The 21,022-nt window shown below is 45.4% G+C and overlaps 1 protein-coding gene across 3 annotated transcripts in view; it reads right to left on the reverse strand.

Annotated features, from left to right (window-relative positions):
- ZNF410 (zinc finger protein 410) overlaps nucleotides 1–21,022 on the reverse strand; it is a 30,715-nt gene that overhangs the window by 6,906 nt on the left and 2,787 nt on the right. For all 3 annotated transcript variants that reach the window (XM_062181337.1, XM_062181336.1, XM_062181335.1), the window contains exons 3-7: nucleotides 17,043–17,261; nucleotides 15,814–16,005; nucleotides 12,087–12,237; nucleotides 11,412–11,593; nucleotides 7,921–8,010 (exon numbers count right to left, since the gene is read on the reverse strand). In XM_062181337.1, the coding sequence (XP_062037321.1) occupies nucleotides 7,921–8,010; nucleotides 11,412–11,593; nucleotides 12,087–12,237; nucleotides 15,814–16,005; nucleotides 17,043–17,261 (834 nt within the window). The remainder of the gene's footprint in view (nucleotides 1–7,920; nucleotides 8,011–11,411; nucleotides 11,594–12,086; nucleotides 12,238–15,813; nucleotides 16,006–17,042; nucleotides 17,262–21,022) is intronic.

Consider the following 21,022-nt stretch of genomic DNA (forward strand, 5'->3'; position numbering starts at 1 on the left):
AAAGTTTCCTTCCCCATAAAGGCAGCAACTAGTTCTAGCTAATGGTTTCCATGTGAGGACAGAAGGCCAATAATGCCAGATCCTTTGATTTTTTTTTTTTTTAAATGATTTAGTTGAAAGAGATAGTGACACAGAAGGACAGACAGAGAAAGTAAGATCTTCCCTCCTCAAATGCCCTTAATAACTGAGGTTAGTCCAGACCAAAGCCAGGAGCCAGGAACTCCATCTGGGTCTTCCACATGGGTGGTAGAGACCTCAGTACTCTGGTCATCACCTCCTGCCTCTCAGGAGCATTCGCAGGAGCTGGACTGGAAGCACAGACGGGACCTGATAACAGGCAGCAGCTTAACCCGCTGTATAATGCCAGTCTGGTCTCTCTCGCTCTCTTTTTTTTAAAAAAAAAAAAAGCTGGAAATGAGGAATTTAAAATAAAATCTTCCAATCTGTATATGTGTGTGGGGGGATCCACAATTAATAAAAAACACTGGGCAGCAATCCTCATTGTTAATAACAATGCAAAAGACTACATTTGTGGCCAGCGCCGCGGCTCAACAGGCTAATCCTCCGCCTGCGGCGCCGGCACACTGGGTTCTAGTCCCGGTTGGAGCGCCGGATTCTGTCCTGGTTGCCCCTCTTCCAGGCCAGCTCTCTGCTATGGCCCGGGAGTGCAGTGGAGGATGGCCCAGGTGCTTGGGCCCTGCACCCCATGGGAGACCAGGAGAAGCACCTGGCTCCTGGCTTCGGATCAGCGCGGTGCTCCGGCCGCAGCACACCGGCCATAGTGGCCATTGGAGGGTGAACCAACGGAAAATGGAAGACCTTTCTCTGTCTCTCTCACTGTCCACTCTGCCTGTCAAAAAATAAAAAAATAAAAAAATGAAAAAAAAGACTACATTCGTTAACGGGGCACCTAGAAATATCTAGAAAAATTACATACGCATTTGCCCTTTGATCTAAGAATCCCACTTCTAGGGATCTGTTTCAAAGTTGCAATGGCAAAATGTAAAATGGTCTAGGCATTAAGGTTATTCACTGCAACATTATTTAAGATGGCTAAAGACTGTACACAACCCAAATATTCATCATAGAGTCAGTGTATAGAATATAAACAAAGCAGAATACTATATGAAGCTATAAAAGGAACGAGGAACATCTCCCTACCCTGAGACACAATGAACCTAGGATATATTGTCAGGTTAAAAACAGTGCATGGGGCGGGCTGGCGTCATGGCTCACTTGGTTAATCCTCCACCTGCAGTGCCAGCATCCCATATGGGTGCCGGTTCTAGTCCCAGTTGCTCCTCTTCCAGTCCAGCTCTCTGCTGTGGCTGGGAAAGCAGTAGAAGATGGCCTAAGTGCTTGGGCCCTGTACCCTCATGGGAGACCAGGAAGAAGCACCTGGCTCCTGGCTTCGGATCGGCACAGCTCCAGCCGTTGCGGCCATTTGGGGAGTGAACCAGTGGATGAAAGATCAAGCTCTTTCTCTCCCTTTCTCTGTAACTCCTTCAAAGAAATAAAAGTAAATCCTAAGAAAAGTACAAATAAATCTATTTATAGTATGCTACCCTTGTGTAAGAAAGATGGCTATAATAAACAGGAATAAGTGTTGTGAGGAATGGAGAAAATGGAACCTTCATATACTGCTGGTGGGAATATAAAATGGTACAGCCGGGGCCGGAGCTGTGGCATAGGGGGTAAAGCTGCCACCTGCAGTGCCAACATCCCAAATGAGCACTGGTTCGAGTCCTGGCTGCTCCACTTCTGATACAGCTTTCTGCTATGACCTGGGAAAGCAGTAAAGGAAGGCCCAAGTCCTTGGGCCCCCGCATCCACCTGGGAGACCCGGGAGAAGCTCCCAGCTCCTGGCTTCAGATTGGCACAGCTCTGGCCATTGTGGCCAATTGGGGAGTGAACCAGTGGAAGGACCCCTCCCCCCCGCCTCTTTCTCTCTGTGTGTAACTCTTTCAAGTAAATAAATAAATCTTTAAAAAAAAATAAAAATAAATAAAATGGTACAGCCACTTTGATAAACTTTTTATATAGTTTGTTAAAAAGCTAAACAGGGAGGTATCATCTGACCCAACAATTTCATTCCTAGATACATCCTCAAGATAAATTAACACATACCATCAGTAAAACACAGGCACACAAATCTTCACAGCAGCATTATTTATAATAGCCAGAAAGTGGCAAATAACCCAAATCCATCAACTGATAAATGGATAAGCAAAACAGTGTATATTAGAATATTAGCCAAAAAGAAACGAAGTACTAATATCTGCTACAATGTGAATGAACCTTAAAAATATATGTCAAGGCAGCAGGCACACTTTGGTGTAGCCAGTAAAGCCAGGCACCCCATATGGGCGCTGGTTCAAGTCTCTGTTGTTCCACTTCCAATCCCATTCTCTGCTATGGCCTGGGAAAGCAACAGAGGATGGCCCAAGTCCTTGGACCCCTGTACTTGCATGGGAGAATCAGAGGAAGTTCCTGGCTTCTGGCTTTGGAGGGCCCAGCTCCAGCCATTGCGGCCATTCATCTGGGGAGTGAGCTAGTGGGTGGAAGATTTTCTCTCTCTCTCTCTCTCTCCCTCCCTCCCTCCCTCCCTCCCTGCTCCCTCCCTCTCTCTCTCTCTTTTTCTTTCTGCCTCTAGCTTTGCCTTTAAAGTAAATAAATAAATCTTTTTAAAAAATACATACATATATATATATGTTAAAGCAAAGAAGTCAGTCACAAATGCCACATATTTTACGTCTTGATTCATATGAAATATCCAGAATGGGCAAATCCAGACACAGAAAGAAGATGAAAGGGAATGGGGAAACAGGGAGGGACTGGTAATGGGCATGCAGCTTCATCTACTGTTCTGTCTCCTGCGTATGGCGGTTCTTTCTGGAAAGATAAAATGTTCTGAAATGGCAGACATGACTGCCTCAAAACCAGGATCAACTGCACAGTTTTTTAAAGGAGTGAATCTTACGGTATGCGCCGTTTATCTCTAAAAAACCTGCATGAAAGAAAGGAAATTTTATAAAAAATAATCTGTATTTGCTTGCAGTTGCAAGAAGAAATCACTGGAAAAGTCCATCAAAAGGGAAATAAAACTGGTTCCCTATGAAGAAAGAGAACAGAAGCTCCCTTGAACAGACACGCTGACTAGCCCTTATCTGAAACTCCTGAGACCAGATGATTCAGAATTTGGAATGTCTGCTTAAGCAGTAATTTACACTTTATCTTCTACTTATAGCTTAAAAGTAATTTTATACAATATTTTAGTGGGCTTATATTTTGACTATGACCCATCACATGAGGCCATACTGCCATTTGTAGCACCATTTTAGTGCTCAAAAAGTATCTGATTTTCTACATTTCAGATTTCAGATTTTTAAATTTGGGATTCTAAACCTGTAGCTTGCTTTGACTTTACGTACTAAAAAGAATAACAGTAAGCTTACAATCACATTTAATCATATATAATGAGGCTGGTGATATAATTATTTAAAGGTTATTAAGATACTTCATTTGACTATATATCCTTAACAGAAAATGTTCTAAGGAAAATATAGCTGCAAAATGTTAAGCTTTGTTCTCTGGACTAATTATTTATAAGAATATTGGTATTACCTTTCTGTAACAATATTAAGTAATTAAGAATCAAGGTTTTGTTTTTGTTTTTGTTTTGAAAAGCAGAGTTACAGAAAGGTAGAGAGAGAAAGAGATATCTTCTATCTTGTGGTTCACTCCTTAAATGGCCACAAGGGCCAAGGCTAGGCCAGGCTGAAGCCAGGAGCCTGGAACTCCATCTGGGTCTCCCTCAGAGGCGGCAGGATCCCAAGTACTTGGGCCATCTTCCAGAGCTTTCCAGGCTCGTTGGCAGGGACCTGGATCTGGGGCAGAGCAGCAAGGAACCGAAACGATGCTCACATAGGTTGCCAGCATTGCACATAGCAGCTTAACCCACTAGCCCCAAGAACCAAAATTTTAAGTATAGAGAAAAGATATACACAAATGACTGAAAATTGTTAAATATTAAAATTTAAGTGGAGGAAACGTGTGCGGCACAGCAGTTGTTGCCACTTTGGACATCCACATGCCCCATCAGTGTGGCTTGTTCACATCCTGGCTACTCTACTTCTGATTCAGTTTCTGGTAGTATACACCCTAGAAGGCAGCAGATGATGCTTCAGATACTAGGGTCCCTGCCACAGACATAGCAGATCCAGACTGAATTCAGCCTGGCCTGGTCCTGGCTGTGGCAGGCATTTGGGAAGTGAACCAACAGACACAAAATCTATTCCTCTCTTTGCCTTTCATATAAATGAAAACAAATTTAAATAGGAAATGTCAGCATAAACAAAACTGCTTTCTTCTCAAACACTGTCTTCTCTAGCTTGTCTACTGAAGAGCAGCAGGAAGCAGTGACAACCTAATAGTAATGCGAACACACGATACCCAGCCCATGGTTCCGACCAAAAGGAACAGGAAGGGGCTGGCATTGTGGCACAGCAGGTTAAGCTATCACCTGATATGCCACCTGAGCACCTGTCCAGGCTGCTCCATTTCAGATCCAGCTCCCTGCAAATGTGCCTGGGGAAACCAGCCAAAGAGGGCCCACGTGCTTGGGCCCCTGCCACCCACACTGGAGCTCAGGCTGGAGTTCTAGGATCCTGGTTTAGGCACAGCCCAGCTCCCCGGGCTCTTGTGGCCACCTGGGAAGTGGACTAGCAGATGGAAGCTCTCTAATTCTGCCTTTCAAATTAAAAAATCTTTTTTAAAAAAAAAGAGAAAAAGAAAAACCACCATTTTACAATTCTTCATGAAATAGCAGATTTGGGGCTGGTGCCGTGGCTCACTTGGTTAGTCCTCCACTTTTTTGGCGCTGGCATCCCATATGGGCACCGGGTTCTGGTCCCGGCTGCTCCTCTTCCAGTCCAGCTCTCTGCGGTGGCCAGGCAGGGTGGTGGAGGATGGCCCGGGTGTTTGGGCTCCTGCACTCCCATGGGAAACCAGGAAGAAGCACCTGGCTCCTGGCTTCGGGTCGGCACAGCGCTGGCCGTAGCGGCCATTTGGGGAGTGAACCAACAGAAGGAAGACCTTTCTGTCTCACCCCTCCCTCTCACTGTCTATAACTCTACCTGTCAAAAAAAAAAAAAAAAAAAAAAGCAGATTCAGGGGCTACAGCTGTGGCATAGTAGGTAAAGCTTCTGCCTGCAGTGCTGGCATCCCATATGGGCAGGGGTTCAAGTCCCAGCTGCTCTACTTCCAGTCCAGCTCTCTGCTATGGCCTAGGAAAGCAGCAGAAGATGGCCCAAGTCCTTGGGCCCCTGAACCCATGTGGGAGACCTGGAAGAAGCTCCTGGCTCCTAGCTTTGGATCGGTTCGGCTCCAGCCACTGCAGCCGTTTGGGGAGTGAACCAGCAGATGGAAGACTTCTCTCTCTCTGCCTCTGCCTCTCAAATAAATAAATAAATCTTAAAAAATAATAATAACAGATTCAGCCACCATTCAGACACAAAACCGTAAGGTGAAAGATTGATAAGAAACTTTATAATGCAGACATCAGACTGTTTCCACCTGAACTAGCTCATCAATTCTGATAACCAAACACTGTGTGTCTCTGGATGTGATACACAATGAAGCATACAGAACCATCTGTGATGTCTTTATTTAAAGGTTTATTCATTTTATTTGAAAGGTAGAGTTACAGAGGTAGAGAGAGAGAGAGAGGTAGAGAGAGAGAGAGAGAAAACGAGTGCACCTACATCCACTGGCTCACTCCCCAGATGGCTGCAACAGCCAGAGCTGTGCCAATCTGAAGCCAGGAGCCAGAAGCGTCTTCTGGGTCTCCCACGTGGGTGCAGAAGCCCAAGGAATTGATCCATCTTCTACAGCTTTCCCAGGCCACAGCAGAGGGCTGGATCGGAAGTGGAGCAGCCGGGACTAGAACCGGCACCCATATGGGATGCCAGCACTGCAGGTGGCAGCTTTACCCACTAAGCCACAGCGCCAGCCCCCCTGATGTATTCTTGCCAAAAACTCTGAACCTCTGAAGTTTTTATAGTTTAGTTCCATTTATAGGAAATAGGAGCAAGTTAAGTGACATAAAAGGAAGCAAACCAAACAATGTGGGATGAGATGTTACTGGACCTTTTAAGATCCTGATGTAAAAAAATCAAGTTCAAAAGTCATTTTTGAAACAAGGGAAAAAAACTGAATATGGACCAGGTACAAGATAAAACCAAGGAACTAGTCTCTGTTTGACATAATTTTACATAGTAAAGTAAAATAAAAATACTGTAAGCAAGCAAAGCACATCTGAAATACACATGTAGCCCTTAAGATACCACTTTGCCATGTTTTCTTAAAACTTGTCATCATATAAAAAAATAAGATTTCAACTCTGAAACTCCCACATCTAATCGATTATACCTCTCCAATTCCCCAGTGTCATCATCATAAACAACTTCCAGTTCCTCCCTGCCACTCCTGTTTTCTTTGCTTCCTATGTCCAGCCACTTCAACAATCACCTGATTCCATTCCTCTCTCTACTTTGGGTTCACCTCAGTCTTGGCAAGCTTCTGCTCTGAACAAGCCCCATTTTCTCCATCTTTTCAGCTGATGAGCAGTACTGGAGAGGAGCCATGATATCCAGACAGGTCTACCAGAGTTATGCTAGCTACTCACAGCTTGTGTACCCACTCACTGCACCTTCCCAATCCTCTAATGGATTCAATCAACAACTCTGAAAACCTACCACAAGCCAGGAATTTTCCCATCTCTGAGAAGCTTATGGGCAAGTCTGCAGCCTCTCTCTAGTACTACCATTATCTTTTCCCAACACTTTTCTAACCCCTTCTCATAAATATGTGAGCCAGCTCCACAAAGGAGAAGGCCAGCTTTTCCTCCTTCACCACCATACTTGTTGAATCAATTCTTCGCTGGCTGCCTTCTCTTCTGTATCATTTGATATCAAATTAGTTATGGATCTGTACAGATTCTGCCCCCGAGTCTCTTCCCATACTCCCTCCCAGTACCCTGGAGTAGATTTCTTAACAGATTTCATTCTGTTGTAGTTCAGCTAATGCATCCCTGCCAGGTTACTCTGCAGTAAATTGTGTTCTCATCAGGGTGCACCTTCTAGGCCCTTCTTAAACTACCTTTCCAGCACTGTTTTCAACATAATTTTCATGTCTCACAGGAAACACTCTAACAAGATACAGAATTTCCCCTAGACTATACCTAACTTCTGTTGGGAGTATGCAGTACAGGAAATGGAGAAGGTTAGACTTTATCTTTTCCTATTGTGCTTACAACATACAGTTGCCATAGAATATTTTCAGATATTTTGCACAGAATGAACAAATTGACAGAATTACAGGGAATTAATTTAAGGCTCCCAAAACAGAAAAGGAGTCACTAAGTTTTACTCCTCTCTCCTCTTCTAGACTTCTGGCAAGGTTTGTGGTTCTATTTGCCAAAGGTATAGTTTCTGCCAAAATAGTGAGCAAAGCAGGATCACCAAGGTCTCCTTGGAAGGTAGTAACATCACTCGTTTTGCCGCTGGCATCCCTCTTTCTACCTTCTCATGACCTGAAATCCTCCCACAGAGGAATGAGAATGTCGACTCCTAAAAAGCAGGCTCCTTGTCTGATACGACTTATAAAGCACCCAGTACAGAGCCAAACAAATGTGCTAATCTCACAAAAAGGTCTGAATTTTTCTAATGACTCAGTTGAAAATGATAATCATTTTCCCCACCAATGCTAAGTATCTCCGGACATAATTACTGAAGGCCTTGCTTTCTGATTCTGCTGCGACAATGAGATGCTTTATTTACATTCATTCACCATTCACCCACCCTTTTATCCTGTTGTTTCCCTACTTTTCTTTAAATCCACGAATGGCGCAGGTTCTAATACCTGAGTGAACCACCAGGTGTTTTCGGAGGCTAGAATACTCAGCAAAGGATCGGCCGCATCCTTGGGCTTCACAAAGGAAAGGCTTCTCTCCTAGAGATAGAAAATGAGATAAAGACTCAGTCTTGGGATGAAGTGACCATCGCCATCCACTGCTCTTTCTCATCAGCCGTGTGGCTGCCAGTGACTTACTCACTCCGACTTCTTCAATTCATGCTGTATAATCAACTGGGCTACCTACCAAGCACTGCCTCTCAGTGATCTCCCTGGTTTGCAGCCCGCCCGACGGCCCTGTCTGTGTCCTAAGAACAGCTCTGACTTCCTGCTCCCTCCCGGCTCAGAGGCTGACCCCTCCAGCTGTCCTGCTCTACCTTCTTCAGTGATCTCACTCCTGATGATACCAAGATTAACAGTGTACATGCTGTCGGGATTTCTACCTTACACCAATTCTCTAAGACTCAGTTTCTAGATCCATTTAAAAACAGATTTTTAAAGGCTATTAACTAGCTATTATATATAGCCCCATTTTGCAAAACAAGCACACAAAACAGATGTTTAGTCACAGAATTACATAGAGGTGTTGGTGCTGTGGCACAGAAAGTAAAGCCACCACCTGCAGTGCCAGCATCCCACATGAGTGCCAGTTGAGTCCCAGCTGCTCCATTTCCGATCCAGCTCTCTGCTATGGCCTGGGAAAGCATTAAAAGCTGACCCAAGTCCTTAGGCCCCTGCACCCATGTGGGAGACCCGGAAGAAGCTAGACCAAGAACCCATCCCTGCAGTAAGTTTTTGAAAAGAATGGAATTTGCACTAATTTTAAGATGACAAAGATGAAAAAAAGATGACAAAACTTAAAGGGAATTTCAGACACAAGACATAGCGTGAGCACAGCCTTCAAACAGAGTGCCCAAAGCAGACTGAGAAAACGGCGAGAGTCCAGCATTACAAACAACAGAAGCGCTGGCAGCAGCACTGCTCTAGACTACACTGCTCTTTCCGACTCTATCAGTTTCCTACATCTCCTGCGGTCTGTAAATTTTTTTTTTTTTTTTAATTTGACAGATAGAGTTACACAGTGAGAGACAGACAGACAGAAAGGTCTTCTTTCCATTGGTTCACACACACACACACACACACACACACACACACACACACCCGATGGCCACTAGGGTCGGAGCTACGCCAATCCGAAGTCAGGAGCCAGGTGTTCTTCCTGGTCTCCCATGCGGGTGCAGGCGCCCCAGCACTTGGGCCATCCTTCACTGCACTCCCGGGCCACAGCAGAGAGCTGAACTGGAAGAGGAGCAACCGGGACTAGAACCCAGCGCCCATCTGGGATGCCGGCGCCGCAGGCAGGGGATTAACCAAGTGAGCCACGGCGCTCTAGCATATTTATATATTTGAAAGCATATTTATATATTCATACCTATCCCAGAATGCTACTAGCCACTCAAAAAGTTGCTGAATGAATGAATAATATATTAATACATATGACTGCCAGAAAGCGAGAAATTTGAGTAATGACAAGGCCAAATGCTTAACAAGATGAACTTGGGGCCAGTGTTGTGGCGTAGCGGGTAATGCCACACTGCCTGCGACATAAGAAAAGAAGTTCTAAAGGAAATGTAATACAGTAGTCAAGAATGGACTTTAGGGCCAGGCATTTGATGAGCAGTTAAGTCACCATGTGGGATGCCCACATCCCATATCAGAGTCCCTGATTTGAGTTCTGGCACTTTGGTTTTCAATGAAATTTCCTGCTAATGCATATCCTGGTAGACTGCAGGTGATGGCTGGCTCAAGTACTTGGGTCCCTGACACCGAAGACCTGTCTGTCTCTCAAACAAAAATGAACTAATTGAAGTAAAAAAAAAAAAAAACCCACTTTTTTAAAAAAGAACATGAGTATTGGAGTCGGTTAATTCTGAGTTCAAATCCTGACACTATCACTTACCAATATGGAGAATTTATTTAATTTCTCTTAAGAATAGGCTTTTTATCAATAAAGTAGAGATGGTACAATCACAAAAGATGATTGTGAAGATTAAATGATACCAGACAAGTTAATTATCCAGCTATGTCTGGTGCATAGCAAGCCACTAAAACTGGTAGCTTCAATTACTATCATTACTACTGATAGAGACTTAAGATTAATCTTGAATCTGAAATAAACTAAGTTGTCACCATCTGAAAATAACATTCTTAGAAGTGGGGCTGGCGCTTTGGCGCAGTGGGTTAACATCCTGGCCTGAAGTGCCAGCATCCCATATGGGTGCAGGTTCAAGACCCGGCTGCTCCACTTCCGATCCAGCTCTCTGCTATGGCTTGGGAAAGCAGTAGAAGATGGATCAATTCCTTGGGCCCCTGCACCCATGTGGGAGACCTGGAAGAAGCTCCTGGCTCCTGATCAGCACAGCTGCGGCAGTTATGGCCAATTGGGGAGTGAACCATTGCATGGAAGACCTCCCTCCCTCTCTCTCTGCCTCTCCTCTCTGTGTAACTCTTTCAAATAAATAATATATATATATATATATATACACACACATATAGTGCTTTAGAGTTAGATCAGAATTCAAATCTTAGCTTTGCTATTTCCTACTTACATGATGTTAGGCAAGTTATTTAGCTTTATTCTTCTGCTTCTTCATCAACAAATATAGTATCTAACACATAAAGTTAACCTGAAGATTAATGAAGATAACACTACATGTGGCTGGTAGTACATATTAAAATACTTCAATTGGGGCCAGTGCTGTGGCACAACGGGTTAACGCCCTGGCCTGAAGCGCCAGCATCCCATATGGGCGCTGGTTCTAGTCCCAGCTGCTCCACTTCCGATCCAGCTCTCTGCTATGGCCTGGGAAAGCAGCAGAGGATGGCCCAAGTGCTTGAGCCTCTGCACTCATGTAAGAGACCCAGAGTCTGGTACCACAGCTCACTAGGCTAATCCTCCGCCTGCGGTGCCGGCACCCCAGGTTCTAGTCCTGGTTGGGGCACTGGATTCTGTCCCAGTTGCTCCTCTTCCAGTCCAGCTCTCTGCTGTGGCCCAGGAGTGCAATGGAGGATGGCCCAGGTGCTTGAGCCCTGCACCCACATGGAAGACCAGGAGGAAGCACCTGGCTCCTGGCTTCGGATCAGCACAGCACCGGCCGGCAGCACGCCAGCTGGCAGCACGCTGGCCGCAACACACCAGCCGTAGTGGCCACTTGGGGGTGAACCAACGGAAAAAAAGGAAGACCTTTCTCTCTCTCTCTCACTGTCCGCTCTGCCTGTCAAAAAAAAAAAAAAAAAAAAAAAAAAGAGAGAGAGAGACCCAAAAGAAGCTCCTAGCTTTGGCTTGGCACAGCTGTGGCCACTGCAGTCATTTGGTGAGTGAACCAGCAGATGGAAGATTTCTCTCTCTCTCTCTGTAGCACAACCTTTCAAATATATAAATCTTTAAAAAGAAGCAAGCAAGCAAACACTGAACCCAAGGGAGCTGGGGTTGCACACACCTGTGTGGATGCGCAGGTGGTTCTTCAGGTTACCAGCTGTGGTGAACTGCTTACCACAGCTAGGCTCAGGGCACATAAAGGGCTTCTCCCCATTGTGGGTCCTCATGTGCACCTTCAGCCTCTGCAGCACATAGAAGCTTTTCCCACAACCTTCTGCAGGGCAGATGAAGGAGCGGTCATTTCTGAAAAAACAATCAGATAAGCATCAGTATCTGAAAATACCATTTGCTGGAGAAGACAAGTCAAAGCTCCCTTACTAACTTTCAGGGCAGACAACATATCTCAAATCTGGATAGAAAATAACCTGAAGAGTTTACTAAGACTAGATACCCATTCGCACCCCCCACCCAAATACTAATCTCATAGGTATAGAGTAGGGGACCAGATGTACATATTATTTTTAAGTTCTTAAAAAACTATCTTATAATAAGATTTGAGAACTCTCGCTCTAAGACGTATAGATGTCAAATGTCTTACTAAACATTCATCTAGAATGAGGTAAGTGAGACAATGCAAATCTGTATGTTAAAGAACAAGAGCTAACTGTTCTTTAAGTTATCTGTTAAGAAGCCAGCTGTGGTCCCTACTTTCCTTTAATTTATCAGCTTAAGGGACAGACTCCTCTGGAAGCAGCAACATGTTCTTAAGCCACAAATGAATCTTGGATTTGCTCACCGATGAGTTTTGAGGTGGTACTTGTAGTGAGCTGGCCACACAAATGTCCGATCACAGCCTTCAACTGTACATTTCAGCTTCTTTTCCACTTGAGGAAGGGGCCCGGAATCTTTGGGTTGCCCATCACTAGAACCAAGGTGGACATTTTCTCCTATAAATGAGTCACATATTTACAATCCATGGAAGGACCTTGCTCAGATGCTAGGTTCAAACAATAAAGCTCCTATATTTTACTCCTAGTGATCATTAATCAGATATCTAATTTCATCTTGCCCAATTTTGTATCCATTTAACATTAGAAATGAGAGTGTCGTTCACCCCCATTCTACCAACAACTATCCTGCTTTGTTTCATAAGACTAGGCCCCTTTGATAAATGTAAGAAACAGCCAAAATAGGGGCTGGCGCCGTGGCTCACTTGGTTAATTCCCTGCCTGCAGCATCAGCATCCCATATGGGCACCGGGTTCTAGTCCCGGTTGCTCCTCTTCCAGTCCAGCTCTCTGCTGTGGCCTGGGAGGGCAGTGGAGGATGGCCCAAGTGCTTGGGCCCCTGCACCCGCATGGGATACCAGGAAGAAGCACGTGGTTCCTGGCTTCAGATCATTGCAGCGGTGGCCGTAGCAGCCATTTGGGGAGTGAACCAACAGAAAAGGAAGACCTTTCTCTGTCTCTCTGTCTATAACTCTACCTGTCAAATTAAAAAAAAAAAAAAAAAAAGCCAAAATAATTTTCTATCAGAAGTTGCAGAAAACTGAATTAAACCTATTTCACATCACACAGATTAGTGAGAATAACAAACACCCAGACTGGGGTGCTGAAGAGACAGCTTAAAGTTCCAGGTCACAGAAACCTGTATTTTAAGAAGCAGTCACTCTAGCTTCACATGGGATTACAGCAATTTCTTTTACAGATGGCCATTCTTAGACTTCCATCTTTTGAAGTTAATTTTGGCTGCTTTCTATCACTCTGGAGAATAAGAACCCCTTCCAATTTCCTATACTATACCCTTCTTTAGTTATAAAATATTTAAGAATGCAAAAACCAAAATGATTTATTTCTTCTTTTTAAAGACATTTACTTGAAAGGCTGAGTTACAGAGAAAAGGAAGACGGGGGGGGGGGGGGGGGGTGTTGTGTGCAGAGACTGGGGAGAGACAGATAAAGGGAAACACAGAGATCTCCCATCCTGTTTCACTCCTGAAATGGCTGCAAAGGCCAGGGCTGAGCCAGGCTGAAGCCAGGAGCCAGGAGCTTCATTAGGGTCTCACATGTGGGAGCAAAGGCCTAAGTATTTGGACCATCCTCCACTGATTTTCCAGGTGCATTAGCAGGAAGCTGGACTGGAAGTAGAGCTTCAATCCAGGCCCATGGGATGCTGGTGCTACAGGCAGCGGCTTTACTATACCACAGCTCTGTCCCACAGACTATTTTTTTTTAAAGATTTATTTATTTATTTGAAAGTCAGAGTTACACAGAGAGAGAAGGAGAGGCAGAGAGACAGAGAGGTCTTCCATCCGCTGGTTCACTCCCCAGATGGCTGCAATGGCCGGAGCTGTGCTGATCCGAAGCCAGGAGCTTCTTCTGGGTCTCCCAAGTGGGTGCAGGGGCCCAGGGACTTGGGCCATCTTCTACTGCTTTTCCAGGCCACAGCAGAGAGCTGCATTGGAAGTGGAACAGCCGGGACTAGAACCGGCGCCCAAATGGGATGTTGGCACTGCGGGCGACAGCTTTACCCGCTGTGCCAAAGCACCAGCCCCAACCCCTGCCCCAACTATTTACTAGGGAAGGCGTTAGGGAGCAACACCGTGGAAGAAAGGAGAACACAGCAGAATGAGGCACAGGAAGAAGTTGAACTCTGTAGGGAGCCAACTCCACAGGGAGCTTAGAACCAAACTGGCCAGGCAGAGTTGTCCTGTGTCAGACCTGAAGTTTCCTTGTTTTGTTAAAGACACTGTAGACAGCCGGCGCCGCGGCTCAATAGGCTAATCCTCCGCCTTGCGGCACCGGCACACCGGGTTCTAGTCCCGGTCGGGGCACTGGATTCTGTCCCGGTTGCCCCTCTTCCAGGCCAGCTCTCTGCTGTGGCCAGGGAGTGCAGTGGAGGATGGCCCAAGTGCTTGGGCCCTGCACCCCATGGGAGACCAGGAGAAGCACCTGGCTCCTGCCATCGGATCAGCGTGCCAGCCCCAGCGGCCACTGGAGGGTGAACCAACAGCACAAGGAAGACCTTTCTGTCTCTCTCTCTCTCTCAGTATCCACTCTGCCTGTCTTAAAAAAAAAAAGACACTGTAGACGACCTACTTCCTAACTAGGCACACTTCTCTCTCCTATCCCCCTGTTGGCATGGCCGATCTCTGTAGGGCTTTTTTTTTTTTTTTTTTTTTTTAAAAAGATCTATGTATTTAGAAGGCAGAGTTCCAGAGAGGCAGAGGCAGAGGAGAGAGATCTTATACCCATTGGTTCACTCCCCAAATAGTTGCAACAGCTGGAGCTGGACCAATCTGAAGCCAGGAGCCAGATGCTTCTTCTGGGTCTCCCACACAGGTACTGGGCCATCTTTTATTGCTTTTCCAGGCCATAGCAGAAAACTGGAGCAGAAGTAGAGCAGCAGGGTCTCAAACTGGCACCCATATGGAATACTGGCAATGCAGGCAGCAGCTTCACCACGGCACTGGGCCCTGCAAGGGCTTTGATAATGTAAGCTCTTTATTGCACTGTCATTAAATAAAAGCCTATTCATCACGTCCTCTACTTCTGGAAGTAAAAACAGTTTTACTCTCATGCTTTTTGCTTATAATACCAACTAATGAAATCTAGAATACTAGTTTAATTGATTTGCACATAAATCTGGTATGGCCAAGTTATTTTATAGAAAATTTAAAAATCTACTACACTGTAATATAGTAAATTAAGCCTCCACCAGTCGCACCGGCATCCTATATGTGGACTTTTCATGCCCCAACTGCTCCTTTTCCAATCCAGCTCTCTCCTACTTGCCTGGGAAAGCAGTGGAGGATGGCTCCAGTGCTTGGGCCCCTGCACCCGCATGGGAGATCCAGAAGCTCCTGGCACCTGGCTTCCAATTGGCCCAGCTCCAACCATTGTGGCCATTTAGGGAGTGAATCAGTGGATGGAAGACCTCTCTCTTGGTCTCTCCCTGTCTGTAACTCTGCCTTTCAAATAAATAAATTTGAAAGAAGAAGGAAGGAGGAAGGAGGAAGGTGGAAGGAGGAAGGAGGAAGAAGAAGAAGAAGAAGACGACGACGACGACTTAGCGGGCAGGCATTTGGTGGTTCTGCAGTTAAGTCACCATTTGGGACATGTGCATCCTACTTCAGAGTGCCTGATTTGCATCCTGACTTCTCCCTTTGGATCCAATTTCCTGCTAATGCACACCCTGGGAGGAAGCAGATTATGACAAGTACTTGGGTCCCTGCCACCTATGTGGGAGAACTGGGATTGAGTTCCAGGCTCCTGCCTTTGGCACAGCCCCACTGTGGCTGTCACAGGCATGTGGGGAGTCAATCAGCAAATAGATCTCTCCTCTCTTTGCCTTTCAAATAAAATGAAAGTAAATAAATAAGAAAACTTAAAACATGCTACACAGTTTTGGCCTTTTGTTCTCACCATTAGAATAACAGATTATATAGAACTCAAAATACAGTCGCTACATTACCAAAATCTCTTTGCACAGAATACTGGAAAAAGAAAATGCCACAGCGTCTCACCATTGCTGCTGGATTTTGCATTCTTTGCAAGTTGTGCACGAGTGGCAGCAATCAAACTGTCATGGGCCAACTCCTGAACCCGCAGGAACCAGGGGATGCTACTGTCCGTGCTCTCACTGGAGAGAAAATCATTCCCTGAATCCTCTGCTTCATCCTGTACAAACACTAAGTGCTCGGCAGATGAGCCCAGACCTGGGAGGAACAAGATACATGAAAGCCAGTAAGCAATCCTTTTATGTGCCCCGCTCAGAAACTTTCCACGTCCTAAATCAGCTGCTGCAGATCTCCACCTCTCGCCTCAAGCTCCTGTTCTCACGGATGATCAGGCTATCATCACCTTTCTACCCTTAGCCTAAGGCTTGCTGTCGTCCAGCCGCCTCCAGTTTCAACAGGCGAAGCTGTCTTCCTGGAAAAAAGGCTAACCCCCACTTCCAGTATCACAATTCCATTCTCCAGTTATCCCCTTCTACAACCTTTGGTGATCTTTCTCCCATCTAGAATCTATTTCAATTGGCCAGCTGTTCCTTACAGTCTTTAAATGTATTCTAGTTCATTTATTTTTAAAAATAGAAAACTCTAAGTAAATTTCTCTAGCTATTACCTTCTTATCCCTCAAAATCAAGTTTCTCAAACAAGTGTACTATCAAACTTGTGTATCCATTTTCTCACTTTCCATCCTTTCCCCATCTCTTTAACCCTGGCCTTCACCTGTACTACCTCCAAAACAATTGGTCTTGCTAGGGTTATGAGACACATTCCGCCTCACTAGCCCATGCGGCAGTGTTAATCTACACTCAATGTTTCACATTCCATGAATGCTAACAAGCACCAAAACTACTTATTTCAGGACGCACCTCTGGAGAACTCTGGACTCCTGTTTCTAACTCTCCGAAGGACCACCTCCTCCTGAGCGTTCCTCTGAAATCACATTGACAGGCACAAAGAGGAACCAGCCATCCTCCTCCGAGGCCTAGTCCTATGCATACTGCCTGTAAACGGCACCACTCCATTTCCCAAAGAAATGTCTGCGTCATCCTAGAGTCCTCTGTCTCCCTCCACATATTTGGTTGGTCACCAGACCATAGTAATTCTCCAAAATAGTGAGATAATAAACGTTGTTTCCATCTGATTGAGTTAAATGGGCCCCAGCCTGTTTTATTCATAAACATGAGCAGAGTTCAGAAAAGGATAAAGAATACCTGTTCAAAAAAAAAAAAAAAAAAGAATACCTGTTCTTGTTAGGTTAAGGAGAATAAAAGAAGTGCTGTCACTTGGCTGTAGATCTTGCAACAAGCTAGGAGACTCTGCAGTGGTCAAAAACTCCGGGGACTTCTGTACTGCCTGAGCCCTCGTTTCTTCTCCGTCTGGGCCCACATTCACCTGAAGGCTTCTTAGAACAGCAGAAGAAGGGACCTCTTTGGAAGAGCTGGTGTGATTTGGAGTATCATCTAGGAAAGGAAAAGTATCACAGCTTTATGCAGTATGTATCTTCAAGAGCTCACCATTCTGATACACAGACTCTACCCCATCACAACATTCTTTTATATATAACATTTGTACAGGAGCAGACAGCATTTTCATTTTACAAGCACAAAATCTGCCTCAGAGAGGCCAGCGTTGTGGTGCAGCAGGCTGAGCCTCCAGCGTCCCATGTGGGCACTGGCGTCCTGTGGGCACCAGTTTGAGTCCCAGCTGCTCCATTTCTGACCCAACTCCCTGCTAGTGCACCTGGGAAAGCAGCAGAGGATGGCCCAAGTGCTTGGGCCCCTGAACCCACATCGGAGACCCAGAGGAAGCCCCAGGCTCCTGGCTTCAGCCTAGCCCAGTCCCAGCTGTTCTCGCCATTTGGGGAATGAACCATCAGGTGGAAGATCTCTCCTTTCTTTTTGTGTCTCCTCCTCTCTAACTCTTGCCTTCCAAAATAAATAATTAAAAAACAAAACAAAACGAAAAAAACAAAACTGACTCAAAGAAAACTGAGGTGGCCTAAGGCTCCAAAAGCAGTCAGTCAAAATGTAAGGAACAGATCCCTCTGACCATAATGAGTAATCTCCCATCCACATTTGCATATTATGGAACACAGTCCTTGAAGCAGAAACCAGTACAGTGATATAAAGAAAACTAACCCAAAAACAGGATCTAAATTTTCAGTTATTTTTCATGTAGACAGAACTCTCTCCTTGATTTTCCTAACATGTAAAAAACTGGTAAGTAGCTAGGGGGAAAAAACACAGCCTGAAGAAACAATTAAAAATATTCAGAATCATCAATGTTTCATTACAGTTCTGGGTTTATACTGAGATAAACAAATAAATCAAGAGGCTGGTGCTGTGGTACAGCAGCTTAAGCTCCTGCCTATGACACCAGCATCCCATAGGAGAGCTGGCTGGAGTCTTGCCTGCTCCAATTCCAATCCAGTTCCTTGCTAATGTGTCTGGGAAAGCAGCAGAGGATGGTACAAGTTCTTGGGCCCCTGCCACCCACATGGGAGACCCAGATGGAGTTCCTGGCTCCTGGCTTCAGCCCGGCCCAGAACTGACCATCACAGCCATTGGGAAGTGATCCAGAAGATGGAAGATCTCTTTTACTCTGTCTCACTCCCTCTCTCTGCTTTTCAAATAAATAAATATTTTAAAAAAAGGAAGAAAGAGAAGAAATCAAAATATTTGCTCTTTAGAACTTTCTTCTAAGGGAAGGGAAGAATTTCCAAAGGTTTTCATTGCAATAACATGGAATTGTACCACAATGCTAAGCATCTGACGTTTCCAATCATCTTTTATTATAAAAGGCAGATCATATTTTTTCCTCATTAAATAAGAAAGAGATTACAGAAATAAAAGTAGATAGTACTGGCATATTAGGCTTTGGACTAATAAGTGTATTTAAGGCCACAGAACTGAACATTTAAATGATTAAAATGGTAATTTAAGGTATATTTTATCATAAAAAATTCTAAAAAAGTTTCTAGTGGTACTTTCATAGTACTACACTAGAAAATATTCATCAGCAGTTCTGCATGGATAAAGAGATGTGCCACACTCATACGAGTTAGAATACTATACATTGATGAAACCAAACCGGATACAGTTATATGAATCTCACAGAGAGTAAAAGTACAAATAACGACTTATGTTATCGGCCGGTGCCGTGGCTCAACAGGCTAATCCTCCACCTTGCGGCACCGACACACCGGGTTCTAGTCCCGGTCGGGGCGCCGGATTCTGTCCCGGTTGCCCCTCTTCCAGGCCAGCTCTCTGCTATGGCCCAGGAGTGCAGTGGAGGATGGCCCAAGTGCTTGGGTCCTGCACCCCATGGGAGACCAGGAGAAGCACCTGGCTCCTGCCTTCGGATAAGCGCGGTGCGCGGCGGCCATTGGAGGGTGACCCAACGGCAAAGGAAGACCTTTCTCTGTTTCTCTCTCTCTCTCACTGTCCACTCTGCCTATCAAAAATTAAAAAAAAAAAAAACAAAAACAAGACCTTATGTTACCATAATGATTCCATTCATCTGAACCCCAAAAACAGCTAAAATTAATTGCCTAGAGATGTACACACGGGTAGTAAAAAATAAAAAATAAAATAAAATAAAAATTAAATTAAAAAAAGCCCCGGCCTGCAGCAGGGCATCCCATAAGTCCCAGCTGCTCCACTTCTTATCCAGCTCCCCAGTAATGTGCCTGAGAAAGCAACAGAGGATGGCCAAAGTCCCTGGGCCCCTGCACCCATGTGGGAGACCACGAAGAAGCTCCTGGCTCCTGGCTTCCGACTGGCTCAGCTTCGGCTGTTACGGCCATTTGGGGTAGCGAACCAGCAGATGGAAGACCTCTCTCTGTCTACCTCTCTCTGTTAACTCTTTCTTTTTGTCTTGGGGCCGGCGCTGTGGCGCAGTGGGTTAACATCCTGGCCTGAAGTGCAGGCATCCCATATGGGCATCAGTTTGAGGAAGCTCCTAGTTCCTGGCTTCAGATCGGCACAGCTCCTGCTGTTGCAGTCATTTGGGGAGAAAACCAGCAGATGAAGATCTCTCTCTCTCTCTCTGTCTTTCCGTAACTCTCCCTTTCAAATAAATAAATAAATCTAGGACCTAGGAGTGCAGTATTCTCTTCAACATACTGATTTCAATTCCTTTTTATATATACATACAAGTGGGATTATTGGATCATATGCCATTTCTATCTTTTATTTTTTAAGGAACTGCCATTCCATTTTCCACAATGGCTGTATAATTTATATTCCCAACAACAAAGTTTCCCTTTTCTCCATATCCTTGCCAACATTTGTTATCTTCATTGTTTTGTTTGTTGGTTTTTTTGTTGTTTTTTTTTTTTTTTAAACAGGCAGAGTGGATAGTGAGAGAGAGAGACAGAGAGAAAGGTCTTCCTTTGCCATTGGTTCACCCTCCAATGGCCGCTGCGGCTGGCGCGCTGCGGCCGGCACACCACGCTGATCCGATGGCAGGAGCCAGGTGCTTCTCCTGGTCTCCCATGGGGTGCAGGGCCCAAGTACTTGGGCCATCCTCCACTGCACTACTGGGCCATAGCAGAGAGATGGCCTGGAAGAGGGGCAACCGGGACAGAATCCGGTGCCCCAACCGGGACTAGAACCCGGTGTGCCGGCGCCATAAGGCGGAGGATTAGCCTAGTGAGCCGCAGCGCCGGCCATCTTCATTGTTTTGATAACAGCCATTCTAACAGATAGATGCTTTTGTTCCTGTTTTCATTTCTTTTATTATTATTATTATTATTATTTTGAAAGATAGAGTTACACAGTGAGAGAGACAGAAAGGTCTTCCTTCCGCTGGTTCACCTCCCAAATGGCCACTATGCTGGAGCTATGCCAATCCGAAGCTAGGAGCCAGGTTCCTACTCCTGGTCTCCCATGCAGGTGCAGGGGCCCAAGCACCCGGGCCATTCTCCACTGCCCTCCCGGGCCACAGCAGAGAGCTGGACTGGAAGAGGAGCAACCAGGACTAGAACCTGGCACCCATATGAGATGCCGGCGCCGCAGGCAGAGGATTAACCAAGTGAGCCACAGAGCAGGCCCCTTCCTTTATTATTATTATAATCTTCAATAATTAGGGGCTGGCGCTGTAGCACAGTGGGTTAATGCCCTTGCCTGAAGCACTGGCATCCCATAAGGGCACCAGTTTGAGATCTGGCTGCTCCACTTCTGATCCAGCTCTCTGCTATGGCCTGGGAAAGCAGTAGAAG

This window comes from Lepus europaeus, chromosome 22, assembly GCF_033115175.1.
Source record: "Lepus europaeus isolate LE1 chromosome 22, mLepTim1.pri, whole genome shotgun sequence".
In the NCBI taxonomy this organism is placed as follows: Eukaryota; Metazoa; Chordata; class Mammalia; order Lagomorpha; family Leporidae; genus Lepus; species Lepus europaeus.